The sequence below is a fragment of the Vipera berus genome, assembly GCF_964194415.1.
Source record: "Vipera berus genome assembly, chromosome: 5".
NCBI classification, from domain to species: Eukaryota; Metazoa; Chordata; class Lepidosauria; order Squamata; family Viperidae; genus Vipera; species Vipera berus.
In genome coordinates, this window is record NC_138207.1 from 100890197 (window position 1) to 100906489 (window position 16293).

The following is a 16293-nucleotide window of genomic DNA, read 5'->3' on the forward strand; positions in this document are numbered from 1 at the left end:
ACAGATAAGCCTCCAAGTGGTCTCAAGGACTCTCTAAGAGAAGGCAAATGACCAGCTGTCTGCAAGGAGTATAAATCCTTTCCATTCCCCACCAGCCAGCCAGACCGGAAGAAGCTCCTTGGATGAGAAGCAAAAGGTCTTCAAAGAAAAACAAGGAAGTCCAGTTGCCTTCTGAAAAAAACCCACCGATGCCATTTAAAATAAGAACTATATCAGCTCAGTTTGAGATAGCAGACATTAAGGGAAAAAGAGAGGAAATATCTGATGTTGTAACTTGAGAGTTGTGCTAAAGTTTTATGTATGTTATTGAATTATTGATTACCCAGTCACCACGTTGCTTTTTAAATGATTAATTGCAAAATTAGAAAATTAATAAAATATTATAAAAAAAAAGATTACAGCTTCTGTTTCCTGCATTCAAAAACCCCTCCGTGGAGATCTATTTCCTTTTTGAGCTTCACAAGCAAAGAAGATACATATTTTTCTTTTTCATTTTTAATGTTTTTTTACAGTTTAACCTCCCCACACTTCAGGTTGCATACTTCCAGGTGGACTCAACTATTGAGTCCAGTAATGGGCAGTAGGAATAATTTTGAGGAACAAAAGGAAGAATTGCAACAAGACGATGTCAGATAAAAGAAATCTGAGTCCAAGGCAGAAATGCAATTTGAGAACACGCCTCGGACAAGTATATAACATACAGAACATGCAATGGAAAGAACATGTTCAATTGAATCCTGTGATGTATTTTAGAGACAATTGCAACTGATAGGAAATTATTGTCTGTGCTGATTTCCTTTCCTTGGCTGTGTATTAGTACTAGTAGTCTAAATAGATATATTTTATTATTATTATTATTTTGCTTTTTATTGAAAGCTAATTCCAACTTCCCAGCCTTCTGAAAGAGAGCTAAACAATGGTCTTTTAAGGAGTATGCATTTATCCTTCAACAACAGGTTTTCTTCAGGCACTGAATATGTTTGCATTGCAAAACAGTTTTCTCTGTAAATACCGTTCAGCCCATTTAATCAATGCTTTCCTTCCAGATAATACTTACATGTTACCTATATAAATATTGGGCCACACTTCATCCAGAGCATTTAATTCCAGCCAACAGCTGTCTATACGGCACTCCAGTTCTTTCACGGAGGCTATGTTGGATTTGAGGGTGTCCATTTGCAAAGGGTTAGGGTTGTCCTCAGAAGCAAATGATTGTAGCACAGTTTGTGGATATCCTATCACTGCAAGACCTTGCTGTGTGTGCCAGTTACTTTTTGACATCTGACAGTGGGAAGCAGGTGCACACCTTAAAATGTCTTGATTTATCTGGCACAGAAGACGCAATAGCAAATGATTCAACATACAAACCAGAAAGACTGCATTATTTCTCCTCTTGTGATTTATTTTTCTTGGACAGAATTAGTTGTCCAAGTGTGAGGGGGGAAGAGGAAAGTGTAGTGCAATAAGCCATAGTGGATGGATGAGGTGGCCTGGGACTGTTTTCCACGTAAGGCGTTTTACGTGCCATTGCTCTGACTCACACTTATTTATTTATTTATTGGCAAGGAACCAAAAAGCCTTATTTCCCACTTGTAATTTTTGTCCTTTCTCACTATTTATTCCATCTTTTTTCCTTTTTAATTAAAAAAAATATGTTAGAGATAAAAGAATGAATAGCAGCATATTCTTTGATATTATGGATCATTTTCTAGAAAAACCTAGGGCCAGGGGTGGAATTAGGTCAAATCTGTGGCTGGAATCTTTCCTTCCTTCCTTCCTTCCTTCCTTCCTTCCTTCCTTCCTTCCTTCCTCCCTCCCTCCCTCCCTCCCTCCCTCCCTCCCTCCTTCCTTCCTTCCTCCCTCCCTCCTTCCTTCCTTCCTCCCTCCTTCCTTCCTTCCTTCCTAACTCCCTCCCTCCCTCCCTCCCTCCTTCCTTCCTTCCTCCCTCCCTCCCTCCCTCCCTCCTTCCTTCCTTCCTCCCTCCCTCCCTCCCTCCTTCCTTCCTCCCTCCCTCCCTCCCTCCCTCCTTCCTTCCTCCCTCCCTCCCTCCCCCCTCCCTCCCTCCCTCCCTCCTCCCTCCCTCCTTCCTTCCTTCCTTCCTTCCTTCCTTCCTTCCTCCCTCCCTCCCTCCCCCCTCCCTCCCTCCCTCCCTCCCTCCCTCCTCCCTCCCTCCCTCCCTCCCTCCCTCCCTCCCTCCTTCCTTCCTTCCTTCCTTCCTTCCTTCCTTCCTTCCTTCCTTCCTTCCTTCCTTCCTTCCTTCCTTCCTTCCTTCCTTCCTTCCTTCCTTGAGGTCCAGCAGCAATGCAACAAAGCTATTTCCTTTGAATTTTATTATTGTTGTCCAGGATGGTATAACTCTTATTTATTTATTCAAGAGGGGCTACCCTCGGGATGAGTAGTTGCTTCACTGAATAAGAGTGAAATAGCTGGGAATTTTGGGAAAAATGGGGAAATTAACACTGATTCCAACACAAGTGTAATAACAAGCAGATGGGTCAGCAGGAGTGGGCACAGAAAGGGTAAATTAAGCCAAGGCCACGTGACTAAAGCTCTTTTTTTTGTAGTCTGCTTGGGACCGGCTGAAAAATATTTGAAATAAAAATGTAGATAAATGAACATGCATTACAGTGTAAAAGATAAATATAAGTTCAGTTGGACTGCAACTGTAAGAGCTCAGAAGCAAAAGTCTTCTACAGTTGAAGGCAAGATTTAACAAGATGAAGAATTAAATAATAACCTCCTCCCCAGCCTTCTGGGTGGACAATGAAGCAAACAGCAATATGAGGAAGAAATAATCCATATTTTTCTCTACCATTAAAAGTGTAAACTAGGGGTGTCCAATCTTGGCAACTTGAAGATTTGTGGACTTCAGCTCCCAGAATTCCCCAGCCAGCAAATTCCCCAAGCCAGCATGACTGGCTGGGGAATTCTGGGAGTTGAAGTCCACAGGTCTTAAAGTTGCCGAGGCTGGACACCCGTGGTCTAAGCTCTTGAGTCACAAGAAAGAACTGCTGCTATTAAACCTCACAGTCACTTCCTAGAGCATCCAGAAAATCAATCAAAAGATACTTTTCCCGTCTTGCCAGATTCATAACTCATGATTTCTTTTGCGCCCCTTCTACATGGTGGCACCACTTTTGACCTTTCCCACAATGCATTATGTTATTTGATTAAAAACTACCCTGATAAGCCACCTATGATTACTTTATTCCCCTGGGGATTAACTATTGGGCTTAACCAATAGCCTTGGTGGAGCAGTGGGCTAAGGCCTCCTTAAGTAACGCCAGCTGCCTGCAATTAGTGCAGGTTCGAGTCCCACCAGGCTCAAGGTTGACTCAGCCTTCCATCCTTCCGAGGTAGGTAAAATGAGGACCCAGATTGTTGGGGGCAATTAAGCTGACTTTGTAATAATGCCGCTTGGGGTGTGTGTGAAAGCCCTAATAAGCAGGCATATACATAGAATGAAGGCTACTGCTAAGCTTGTAAGCCGCCCTGAGTCTTCGGAGAAGGGCAGGATATAAATGGAATTAAAATAAAAAATGAAATAAAAAAACCAAAATAGAATTTTTTATTGGCCAAGTGTGGCTGGACGCACAAGGAATTTTTTTTAATTTTTTTAATTTTAATTTTATTTTAATCCCATTTATATCCCGCCCTTCTCCGAAGACTCAGGGCGGCTTACAATTTAAGCACAAACCAATGTGCTTAGCAATAGCGTTCATTCTATGTATATGCCTGCTTATTAGGGCTTTCGCCCCCCCAAGCGGCATTATTACAAAGTCAGCTTATTGCCCCCAACAATCTGGGTCCTCATTTTACCTACCTCGGAAGGATGGAAGGCTGAGTCAACCTTGAATTTTTCTCTGCCAGCAGTCTCTTCTATCTGCATTGCAACATAAAGGCTAGATAGTGAGCCCTTACTTGTGGAACCACCCCATTCTTGGTGAAGGAAAAAGAATTTCGGTGTCAGCATTTCTACATGTAGATTAAAACCCACTTTCAGTGCCAGGACATCAGCAACGGCTGACTACAGGCGTGTAAAATGCCATTCCAGCAACGATACTTTTTACAATCAAATCTATTTGGTTTTGCCGTGACAGCAGATATTTAAAATGCCCAGCCTTATCCACATGTGTCAAATGATTTTTGGGTCAAGGAAACTTGAATTCTAAATAACTGCTTTTACACAAAACAGAGCACGGAGTATTAAACTGCTTGTTGTCTCTTGGTTTAAACAGCAATTCCAAATATATTGAATGAAGTCCTTGGAAGTAGCGAGCACGCAGCGACAGGGAAAATAAATGATCTATCCTTTCTTTCTTTCTTTCTTTCTTTCTTTCTTTCTTTCTTTCTTTCTTTCTTTCGTTCGTTCTTTCTTACGCTCTTTTTTTCTGTTTTTCTTAAGTCTTCCATTAGTCCACATCAGTTCCCTGTGGACTAACATACAAAATAGAATAGAATAGAATAGAATAGAATAGAATAGAATAGAATAGAATAGAATAGAATAGAATAGAATAGAATAGAATAGAATAGGAATAGGAATAGGAATAGGAATAGGAATAGGAATAAGAATAGAATAGAATAGAATAGAATAGAATAGAATAGAATAGAATAGAATAGAATAGAATAGAATAGAATAGAATAGAATAGAATAGAATAGAATAGAATAGAATAGAATAGAATAGAATAGATATTGGAATATAGAACAGAACAGAACAGAACAGAACAGAATAGAATAGAATAGAATAGAATAGAATAGAATAGAATAGAATAGAATAGAATAGAATAGAATAGAATAGAATAGAATAGAATAGAATATGAGAAATAGAATAGAATAGAATAGAATAGAATAGAATAGAATAGAATAGAATAGAATATGAGAAATAGAATAGAATAGAATAGAATAGAATAGAATAGAATAGAATAGAATAGAATAGAATAGAATAGAATAGGAATAGGAATAGGAATAGGAATAAGAATTAGAATAGAATAGAATAGAATAGAATAGAATAGAATAGAATAGAATAGAATAGAATAGAATAGAATAGAATAGAATAGAATAGAATAGAATAGAATAGAATTCTCTATTGGCCAAGGGTGGTTGGACACACAAGGAATTTGTTTCCGGTGCATAAGCTCTCAGTGTACATACAAGTAATAGTGATAATCATGATCATATACAACATGAAAATACATTCATCATAAATCGTGAAATACAACACTTCATCATCATAAATCATAAGATGCAACAGTGATAGTACTAGCTAAGCAAACAACATAAATCATACCAGGGTACAAAAACCCCCACAAAAACCAATATAAATTGTAAGATACAAGCAGCAAAGTTATAGTCATAAGAAGATAATAGCAAAGATGAGGAGTATCATAGTATCATAGTAATACAGCTTCACTAGTATTTTGACAGTGGTGTAGGAATTAGTTGTTAAGCAGAGTGACGGCATGGGGGAAAAACTGTCCTTATATCCTTATTGACAGACTCAATAATTCAATAAATAATTCAATAAATGCAACATTCTGCAGACATTGCAAATTTTACCAGACAAGAAGCAATATCTGCAAGTCAGCTAAAAGAATAATTTTGGTATATATTGTGCCAACTGACAGAATGTCTGCAAGATGTTCCTTCTTTTAAAAATGTATATTCCACTTCTTTCTTTGTTCATTTTTTTCTTAGCTGAAGGTCCAGATTTCTTAACTGTTTCAGGAAACCTCGATTAGGGAAGATCCACCGACGTTCTTTCACTGTCTGTATTGCTTTGACCAACGAGAAATGATGATAGATCATGAGGTACGCCAGCACCAAAGAGGAAGACCTACTAATCCCAAAAGCACAGTGGACAAAGATTTTGCCTGGAAATAAAAGCAACAGATTGGCGTTGGGGTCCAGAAACTTCAGCTGATGCAAAACGCTGTGGTGCAAACAGGGCAGAGCAGCCATAAAGTTGTTCTAAATTGAATTCAAGGTGCTGGAATTGACCTTTAAAGCCCTACCATGCACAGGATCAGTTATTTGTGGGGTCTCTCTCTCCCACCTCACTAGGTCTCACTAGAATTGATTTCTTATAGGACCCGTCGCCTACAGAGCTACATATGGGGGTCCTTTGGGGGTCCTTTTCTTCCATGGCACTCATATTGTGGAATCTTCTCCCGCCCCCCAGAGATAATGTTGTCCTCATCATCCTGAGCTTCTGAAAGTCCCTCAAGATCTGGATAGTAAGCCTGGGGAAGCCCAGGAGACGGGTGAACGCATGAGGTGGCTCCCTTATTATTAAAGGTAAAGGTAAAGGTTCCCCCGCACGTGCGTGCTAGTCGTTTCCGACTCTAGGGGCCGGTGCTCATCTCCGTTTCAAAGCCGAAGAGCCAGCGCTTGTCCGAGGACGTCTCCGTGGTCATGTGGCCGGCATGACTAGACGCCAAAGGCGCACGGAACGCTGTTACCTTCCCACCGTAGTGGTCCCTATTTTTCTACTTGCATTTTTACGTGCTTTCGAACTGCTAGGTTGGCAGAAGCTGGGACGGGTAACAGGCGCTCACTCTGCTACGCGGCACTCGGGATTCGACCCGCCAAACTGCCGACCTTCTGATCGACAAGCTCAGCGTCCTAACCCACTGAGCCACCGCGTCCCTGTCCCTTATTATTAACATCCCTCTATTCTTCCTCTTCCTCTCTGCTTTTATAATTTCTAATTCTGTTTAATAATTATTATACAATGGTTTTAACTAAGGACTGTCTCATCTATTTGACTCTTTCTATAGGAACGCTGTACACCGCCCACAGTCATGTTCCATATAAATTTAATTAATAAATAAATTAAAAATAAAAATAAACTTGATTAAAAAAATAGCACAAAAGAAAGCAAAGGAAGTTTGTTAATCTTGAGGGCATGTGAAGGGATGCCATCACAAAGTGGCTGCCACAGGGGACTTGCTAATTCACGCAACCACCTGCCCATTGGACTGTTGCAATTGCTTCAATATCCATTCACAATGGTGTCACCTGGGCCTATCCAAGATGCTGCGGTTTGCCTGGATGGAGAGTGGTGGGATTCCCCTCAGTGAGGGAAGAAGATCTGGCTGCTCTCACAGGCTCACTGTGATCTTGGAGGTCCAGGATGACAAGGCCATCTTAAAGCCATGAAGCCTGGTGGCAGCATGGCCACTTGACGTGAAAGCATTGTCAAGGAGGAAACTGTAGGAGATGACCAGGCTGAGCCTGAGGGAGGCATCAAGCGTGTTATCAGTCACGAGTCCCTGCATGCCCACAAGAGATGTCAGTCCAGCCCACCTTGAATTCCTTTCTTAACTCTCACACATTCCCTTCATGGTCACTTGGCCAGATTCTTATAGACAGTTTAAGCTTGCAATAAATCTTTATACACATTTGAAGTGCCTGACTCTCCTGATTTCCCTGCCGCTTGACCAAAACAGGTTGCAGGGAAGATTCATAAAAACTCAAAGGGATGATCTTTCTTCCTTAACTTCAGATATTCAGATTTATTTATTTTTATATAATCTTGAACAAATGTCCAAGTGAATGCCCAGTCACAGCTTAATACCAGCCATCCTGATTTCCATACCTCCGGGTGTAGTCAAAGCCTTGTGTATAAATTCCGCAGAAGAATAAAAATACGGGCTTATATCAAAACTGGGAAGATCGTGAGCCGGTACACCATGGTATTCAATCGTTGCACCATAAAAGTCATGCGACTCTTGGCAATATAGAGTGCCGTGGGCTGCGTTTAAAATGTGGCTAATCCCCATTTTCCATAAGTCGAATCTGCTATGCGCCGTTACGCTAAAGAAAAGATTGATATTGTCAGGAAAAAGTATTTAGGACTTTCTTCCCCCTAAAATTTAAATCAACTCGCCTTTTATATAGGAAATATCTCACCGGGTGAAAACACCAATTTCATTCCATACAAAGGTGCTGACAAATTTTTGGTCAAAAATCAAAGTGCAATTGCTTGACTCAGAGGAGACCTTTCATGTATCATGGAAGAAGCTGGTGTCTTTTGGCAATTGCTAATCTAACTGACCTGCTCAAAATATGATTTCATAACACATTAGGCTCCAGTACCACCCACTAGCCTTGGCTTCTCAGACAGGGATATAACTATTCATAGCTACAGTATTACAGCACTTAATCACCTCTCCACATTAAGTAATCCTTGGACGCAATTGTTTGGTTGCCTTAATTATATAGGAAAAGGGCTGTTTAGATACTGTAGGCAGACACGCTCTCCGACAAACATACTTACTGATCTCCTAAGAAAAGATTAGGCCAAACTTCATCACTGTGGTGACAGGAGGCGCTGCCAGTATTCAGCAGCTGCTCTAAATCTTGAACACTGGGGCTGCCTTCCGTCGGGGCTCCGAGATCTTTAGGGCCCAGCGAAACGCCCTCATCAGCCATGGTCATTTAAAGTAGTCGGTTGACAACCTGACACCCAGGATTGGCTCGTTCACTCTGCTCCGGAGCAGGTCACTTGTTATTTTGAAAGTGGAGCAATGACAGGATCTAGACGTCAACAAATCATGTGTCCGGTTGAAATGAAGGTCTGCAGTGGAAGAGCAGGCTCCCGAAGGAAAATTGCCATTTGGCGACCGCTACGGGGGAGGCACAAAGTCTAACAGCTGGAAGAATATAATTGCAGAGTCACCTTCATTCTGGCTGGACAAAACATGTCCGTGGCCTGCATTTTCTTCCACCCCCAGTGATCCAATACGATGCCCCTCCGGCTTTGATCTTCCAAGGGAAAACTGGACAGCACTCAACCCGATCTGAGCCAGCCGCGGCAGGTGCCAATATTGGAAATACAACTGGGGGCTGGGAACGTCCGGCAAACTTTACATCACATGGTGAGGGAATGCCCCCTCAGAAGGGTCCCTGGACCCCTGCATGAACTACTTCATCTGGAGGGCAGTGCTGTCCAATGGCTAAATGACCTAGATAACCGGCCTTAGGCTTAGCCATAACTGCTCGTGCATAATTTTATTCATCATTTGTATTGTGCATTTTTAAACTAATTGACTCTTCTGGTGTTTTATATCTTTTTATGCATTTTATCCCTTCATGGATTACTGCCTTGTCGTGGCGAACGGGCTTGCGTAATTCAATGAAGCTATGAGCTATGCCGTGCAGGGCCACCCAAGACGGAAAGGTCATAGCAGAGAGTTCTGACAAAACGTGATCCACTGGAGAAGGAAATGGCAAACCACTCCAGTATCTTTGCCATGAAAACCCTATGGACAGTACCAAAAGGCAAAACGATATGACGCTGGAAGATGAGCCCCTCAGGTCGGAAGGCGTCCAATATGCTACTGGGGAAGAGCAGAGGGCTAGTACTAGTAGCGCCAGAAAGAATGAAGCGACTGGGCCAAAGCCGAAAGGACGCTCAGCTGTGGATATGTCTGGTGGTGAAAGGAAAGTCCGATGCTGTAAAGATTTTTTCTCCATAGGAACCTGGAATGTAAGATCCATGAATCAAGGAAAACTGGACGTGGTCAAACAAGAGATGACAAGACTGAACATTGACATCTTAGGTATCAGCGAACTAAAATGGACAGGAATGGGTGAATTTAATTCAGATGACCATCAGGTATACTACTGTGGGCAAGAATCCTTAAGAAGAAATGGAGTAGCCTTCATAGTCAATAAAAGAGTAGGAAAAGCAATACTGGGATACAATCCTCAAAATGACAGAATGATCTCAGTTCGAATCCAAGGCAAACCATTCAATATCACAGTAGTCCAGGTCTATGCCCCAACCACCAGTGCTGAAGAGGATGAAATTGACCAGTTCTATGAAGCACTACAGCACCTTATAGAACTAACACCAAAAAATGATGTTCTTATCATCATGGGGGATTGGAATGCTAAAGTAGGAAGCCAAAAGATAACTGGAATAACAGGCAAGTTTGGCCTTGGAGTGCAAAATGAAGCAGGGCACAGGCTGATAGAATTCTGTCAAGAGAATACGATGGTCATAGCAAACACTCTTTTCCAACAACCCAAGAGACGGCTCTACACATGGACATCACCAGATGGTCAACACAGAAATCAGATTGACTATATGCTCTGCAGCCAAAGATGGAGAAGCTCTATACAGTCAGTAAAAACAAGACCAGGAGCTGACTGTGGCTCAGACCATGAGCTTCTTGTTGCAAAGTTTAGGCTTAAACTGAAGAAAGTAGGGAAAAGCACTAGGCCACTTAGGTATGAATTAAATCATATCCCTGTTGAATATACAGTAGAGGTGACAAATAGATTTAAGGAATTAGATCTGATAGACAGAGTGCCTGAAGAACTATGGACAGAGGTTCGCGACATTGTACAACAGGTAGCAACCAAAACCATCCCAAAGAAAAAGAAATGCAAGAAAGCAAAATGGCTGTCTGAGGAAGCTTTGCAAATAGCTGAGGAAAGGAGGGAAGCGAAAGGCAAGGGAGAAAAAGAAAGATACACCCAATTGAATGCAGAATTCCAGAGAATAGCTAGAAGAGATAAGAATGCCTTCTTAAATGAACAGTGCAAAGAAATAGAATAAAATAATAGAATAGGGAGGACCAGAGATCTTTTCAAGAAAATTGGAGAAATGAAGGGAACGTTTAATGCAAAAATGGGCATGATAAAGGACCAAAATGGCAGGGACCTAACAGAGGCAGAAGAGATTAAGAAGAGGTGGCAAAATTACACAGAAGAACTATACAAGAATGAGCTTAACGTCCCAGATAATCACAATGATGTGGTCACTGACCTCGAGCCAGACATCCTAGAATGTGAGGTGAAGTGGGCCTTAGAAAAGCTGAGCAACAACAAAGCTAGTGGAGGTGACAGTATTCCAGCTGAGCTATTCAAAATCTTAAAAGACAGTGCAGTAAAAGTGCTACACTCAATTTGCCAGCAAATTTGGAAAACTCAACAGTGGCCACAGGATTGGAAAAGATCAGTTTACATTCCAATTCCAAAGAAAGGCAGTGCCAAAGAATGTTCAAACTATCGCACCATTGCACTCATTTCTCATGCTAGTAAAGTCATGCTTAAAATCCTACAAGCTAGACTTCAGCAGTATGTGGATCGAGAACTACCAGAAGTGCAGGCAGGATTTCGAAGAGGCAGAGGAACTAGAGATCAAATTGCCAACATACGCTGGATCATGGAGAAAGCTAGGGAGTTCCAGAAAAACATCTACTTCTGCTTCATTGACTATGCTAAAGCCTTTGATTGTGTGGATCATAACAAACTGTGGCAAGTTCTTAAAGAGATGGGAGTACCAGACCATCTTATTTGTCTCTTGAGAAACCTATATGCGGATCAAGAAGCAACAGTGAGAACTGGACACGGAACCACTGATTGGTTCAAAATTGGGAAAGGAGTCCGGCAAGGCTGTATACTGTCGCCCTGCCTATTTAACTTATATGCAGAGCACATCATGAGAAAGGCAGGGCTAGATGAATCAAAAGTTGGAATTAAGATTGCCGGAAGAAATATCAACAACCTAAGATACGCAGATGATACCACTCTAATGGCAGAAAGTGAAGAAGAACTAAAGAGCCTCTTGTTGCGGGTGAAGAAGGAGAGTGCAAAACTTGGGTTGAAACTTAACATTAAGAAAACCAAGATCATGGCATCTGGCCCTCTCAATTCCTGGCAAATAGATGGGGAAGAAATGGAGGTAGTGACAGATTTTATTTTCCTGGGCTCCAAGATCACTGCAGATGGGGACTGTAGCCAAGAAATTAAAAGACGCTTGCTCCTGGGGAGGAAAGCCATGGCAAATCTAGACAGCACACTAAAAAGCAGAGACATCACCCTGTCAACAAAAGTGCGTATAGTCAAGGCTATGGTCTTCCCAGTTGCAATGTATGGCAGTGAAAGTTGGACCATAAGAAAGGCTGAGCGCCAAAGAATTGAGGCCTTTGAACTGTGGTGCTGGAGAAGACTCCTGCGAGTCCCTTGGACTGCAAGGCGATCAAACCGGTCAGTCCTAGAGGAGATCAACCCTGACTGCTCTTTAGAAGGCCAGATCCTGAAGCTAAAACTCAAGTACTTTGGCCACCTAATGAGAAGGAAGGACTCACTGGAGAAGAGCCTAATGCTGGGAAAGATCGAGGGCAATAGAAGAAGGGGACGACAGAGAATGAGGTGGCTGGATGGAGTCACTGAAGCAGTAGGCGTGAGCTTAAATGGACTCCAGAAGATGGTAGAGGACAGGAAGGCCTGGAGGAATGTTGTCCATAGGGTCGCGATGGGTCGGACACGACTTCGCAGCTAACAACAACAATGCATTTTATAAGCTGTTTTTGTGAATTTTATGCACTAATCCTATATTCCCCAACCCCCTGGGCCGCAGCCTGTTCGAAACTGGGCCGCGGGAGAAACAGGCAGGCAGAAACACGTGAAGCTCACTCACACGAATGGAGCTTTGCACATTCGGAGTTGTGGGTACATGTGCACCTGCCACTTGTATGACACACAGACAACCCGCACCTGGGCTGCCAAGCCGGAAAGGTTGTCGAACACTGTTACACCATACAAAATAAATGAATGAATAAAAGCCATCACCAACTTGGAGCCTTCCAGAATAGTTGCAACATTTTCATTGGTACGAAATCCACCCACCCTCAAACCCTCAGCACCATTATAAAAGTTAATTTCTTTAACAGTTAGCAATATAACATTTTAAAATTCAGCTAGTTCAACAAAAAAAAAACACATTTTCCAGTGCAATGGACTTCACAGTGGAATGTTTTAAAAATTTGACTGACATGCTTTTAACGCTGGAGTTATAATGAGTATGAAGGAATGCAGAATTAATTCATATGCTTTCAGTATGTTCATTTGTAGTTATTGATTAGGGATTAATACTCTTGTGAGGGACGCGGTGGCTCAGTGGGTTAGGACGCTGAGCTTGTCGATCAGAAGATTGGCAGTTTGTTGGGTCAAATCCCGAGTGCAGCGTAACAGAGTGAGCACCTGTTACTCGTCCCAGCTTCTGCCAACCTAGCAGTTCGAAAGCACGTAAAAACGCAAGTAGAAAAATAGGGACCACTACGGTGGGAAGGTAACGGCGTTCCGTGTGCCTTTGGCGTCTAGTCATGCCGGCCACATGACCACGGAGACGTCCTCGGACAAGTGCTGGCTCTTCGGCTTTGAAACGGAGATGAGCACCGGCCCCTAGAGTCGGAAACGACTAGCACGCATGTGCGGGGGAACCTTCACCTTTACTTATTCTTGTGAGTGAACCAGGTTCTTGGAAGGAAGCCAAGATTTAGAGATGTAAGTGGGAAATTATATTCCCAAGATTTTGGAACTTGTCAATTTATGAACAGGTTTAAATATATCTTGGCTGTTTGGCAGAAGAAATGTTTCCATATTCATGCAAAGGTGTGCACACCACCCTTTAAACAGTAGCTCAATCAACATTTTCACTGAGGTCTCGATTTTTCAGACAGCTTGCTACCAATGGAAAGGCAAACTAATTCTATATGATCCAGGTTTACTACATTATTTAAAAAGTGGACATCATTTGAACAGTGTTGAAATTCTCCTTTTTTTCTTGCCCTTTCCCCTTTTTACCTAGTTTTTAGTAGCCTTCATTCCTTTAAATGAAATGGGATCTATTAGTTCTGTTTGGAAATACCGTAATCACCTTTGTAGAATATAGAATAACAGTTGGAAGGGACTTTGGAGGTCTTCTAGTCTGACCCCCTGCTCAGGCAGGAGACCTGTATACCATTTCAGACAAATGGCTGGTCCAGTCTCTTCTTAAAAACTTCCAGCGTTGGAGCATTCACAGCTGCTGGAGGCAGGGTGTTCCACTGGTTAAATGTCCTCACATCAGGAAATTTCTCCTTATTTCCAGGTTGCTTCTCTCCTTGGTTAGTTTCCATCCATTGCTTCTCGTCCTGCCTTCAGGTGCTTTGGAGAATAGGTTGACCCCCCTCCTCTTTCTCTCTGACAGCCCCCTAAAAGGTTGGAGATTGTTATTATGTCACCCGTCCTTCTCTTTGCTGGACTAAGGTAAAGGTAAAGGTTCCCCCGCACATGCGTGCTAGTCGTTTCCGACTCTAGGGGCCGGTGCTCATCTCCGTTTCAAAGCCGAAGAGCCAGCGCTTGTCCGAGGACGTCTCCGTGGTCATGTGGCCGGCATGACTAGACGCCAAAGGCGCACGGAACGCTGTTACCTTCCCACCATAGTGGTCCCTATTTTTCTACTTGCATTTTTACGGGCTTTCGAACTGCTAGGTTGGCAGAAGCTGGGATGAGTAACAGGCGCTCACTCTGCTACGCGGCACTCGGGATTCGACCCGCCAAACTGCCGACCTTCTGATCGACAAGCTAGATATACCCAATATACCCACTAGCTGTTCATTGAATTCACCCAGAATAGTTGGAAGGGACCTTCCAGGTCTTCCTAGTTCAGCCCCCTGCTCAAGCAGGAGACCCTGACAGAATCGCAGGAGGACAGAGCTGGAAGGGACCCTGGAGGCCATCCAGTCCACCCCCGTTCCAGACAGGGGACTGTCCGGTCATTTCTCGAAAGCCTCCCACCACTTCTGGAGGCAACTTCTGCTCCTCTGCTTAGCTGTCCTTCCGGCCAGGGAGTTTCTCCTGAATCCCGGCTGGCTCCTCCAATTCAAAAGCAAAGAGAAGCCTTGGGCTCGTTGCCTTGGAAGAGTGAGGAAGATTCTCAGGGACGACTCACACCCTGGACGGTATCTCTTTACTCTCCTACCATCCGGTAGCAGATACAGGAACATAGCCAGCCGTACCAACAGGCTGAAAAATAGCTTTTATCCGTGGGCTGTTAGGCTTTTAAATGGGACATAATCTTATGCAGAATTGACTTGGGAGGCCGGTGTGTGGTGTTGTTGGTCCACATGGTGTGGTGGGATGGAGGGTTTGTGGTCACTGTGTGTTGGGGGGAGAGAGCACGGGGGGGGGGGAGGCTCAGCTAATCTCAATGTACACATGTTGTACTTTGACAATAAAGGTTTATTATTATTATTCTTATTCTTGTGCAAGACCCCAGCCCTGCTTGGCTTAAACCAAGCAAGGGCCTTTCAAACCTGACAGCTTTTTAAGACTTGGGGACTTCAACTCCCAGAATTCCTCAGCCAGCAAGTTGTCCAGTTTGAAGAGCCTTGGTTTACAAAACCAGGGGGTAGGCAACCTTGGCTCTTTTATGACTCGGGGACTTCAACTCCCAGAATTCCTCAGCCAGCAAGTTGTCCAGTTTGAAGACCCTTGGTTTACAAAACCAGGGGGTAGGCAACCTTGGCTCTTTTATGACTCGGGGACTTCAACTCCCAGAATTCCTCAGCCAGCAAGTTGTCCAGTTTGAAGACCCTTGGTTTACAAAACCAGGGGGTAGGCAACCTTGGCTCTTTTATGACTCGGGGACTTCAACTCCCAGAATTCCTCAACCAGCAAGTTGTCCAGTTTGAAGAGCCTTGGTTTACAAAACCAGGGGGTAGGCAACCTTGGCTCTTTTATGACTCGGGGACTTCAACTCCCAGAATTCCTCAGCCAGCAAGTTGTCAAGTTTGAAGACCCTTGGTTTACAAAACCAGGGGGTAGGCAACCTTGGCTCTTTTATGACTCGGGGACTTCAACTCCCAGAATTCCTCAACCAGCAAGTTGTCCAGTTTGAAGAGCCTTGGTTTACAAAACCAGGGGGTAGGCAACCTTGGCTCTTTTATGACTCGGGGACTTCAACTCCCAGAATTCCTCAGCCAGCAAGTTGTCCAGTTTGAAGAGCCTTGGTTTACAAAACCAGGGGGTAGGCAACCTTGGCTCTTTTATGACTCGGGGACTTCAACTCCCAGAATTCCTCAGCCAGCAAGTTGTCCAGTTTGAAGAGCCTTGGTTTACAAAACCAGGGGGGAGGCAACCTTGGCTCTTTTATGACTCGGGGACTTCAACTCCCAGAATTCCTCAGCCAGCAAGTTGTCCAGTTTGAAGAGCCTTGGTTTACAAAACCAGGGGGTAGGCAACCTTGGCTCTTTTATGACTCGGGGACTTCAACTCCCAGAATTCCTCAGCCAGCAAGTTGTCCAGTTTGAAGAGCCTTGGTTTACAAAACCAGGGGGTAGGCAACCTTGGCTCTTTTATGACTCGGGGACTTCAACTCCCAGAATTCCTCAGCCAGCAAGTTGTCCAGTTTGAAGAGCCTTGGTTTACAAAACCAGGGGGTAGGCAACCTTGGCTCTTTTATGACTCGGGGACTTCAACTCCCAGAATTCCTCAGCCAGCAAGTTGTCCAGTTT

The 16293-nt window shown here is 43.4% G+C and overlaps 2 protein-coding genes across 2 annotated transcripts in view; both read right to left on the bottom strand.

The window, feature by feature from the left end:
- Positions 1-16293, bottom strand: part of COMTD1 (catechol-O-methyltransferase domain containing 1) — a 581650-nt gene that overhangs the window by 491725 nt on the left and 73632 nt on the right. The window lies entirely within an intron of this gene.
- DUSP13A (dual specificity phosphatase 13A) lies at positions 5348-8473 on the bottom strand. The gene is made up of 3 exons (XM_081329624.1): positions 8280-8473; positions 7599-7816; positions 5348-5871 (listed from the first exon to the last, which is right to left on the bottom strand). Exons 1-3 carry the CDS (start codon positions 8438-8440, stop codon positions 5681-5683), a joined length of 570 nt encoding a protein of 189 aa, XP_081185750.1. The 5' UTR covers positions 8441-8473; the 3' UTR covers positions 5348-5680.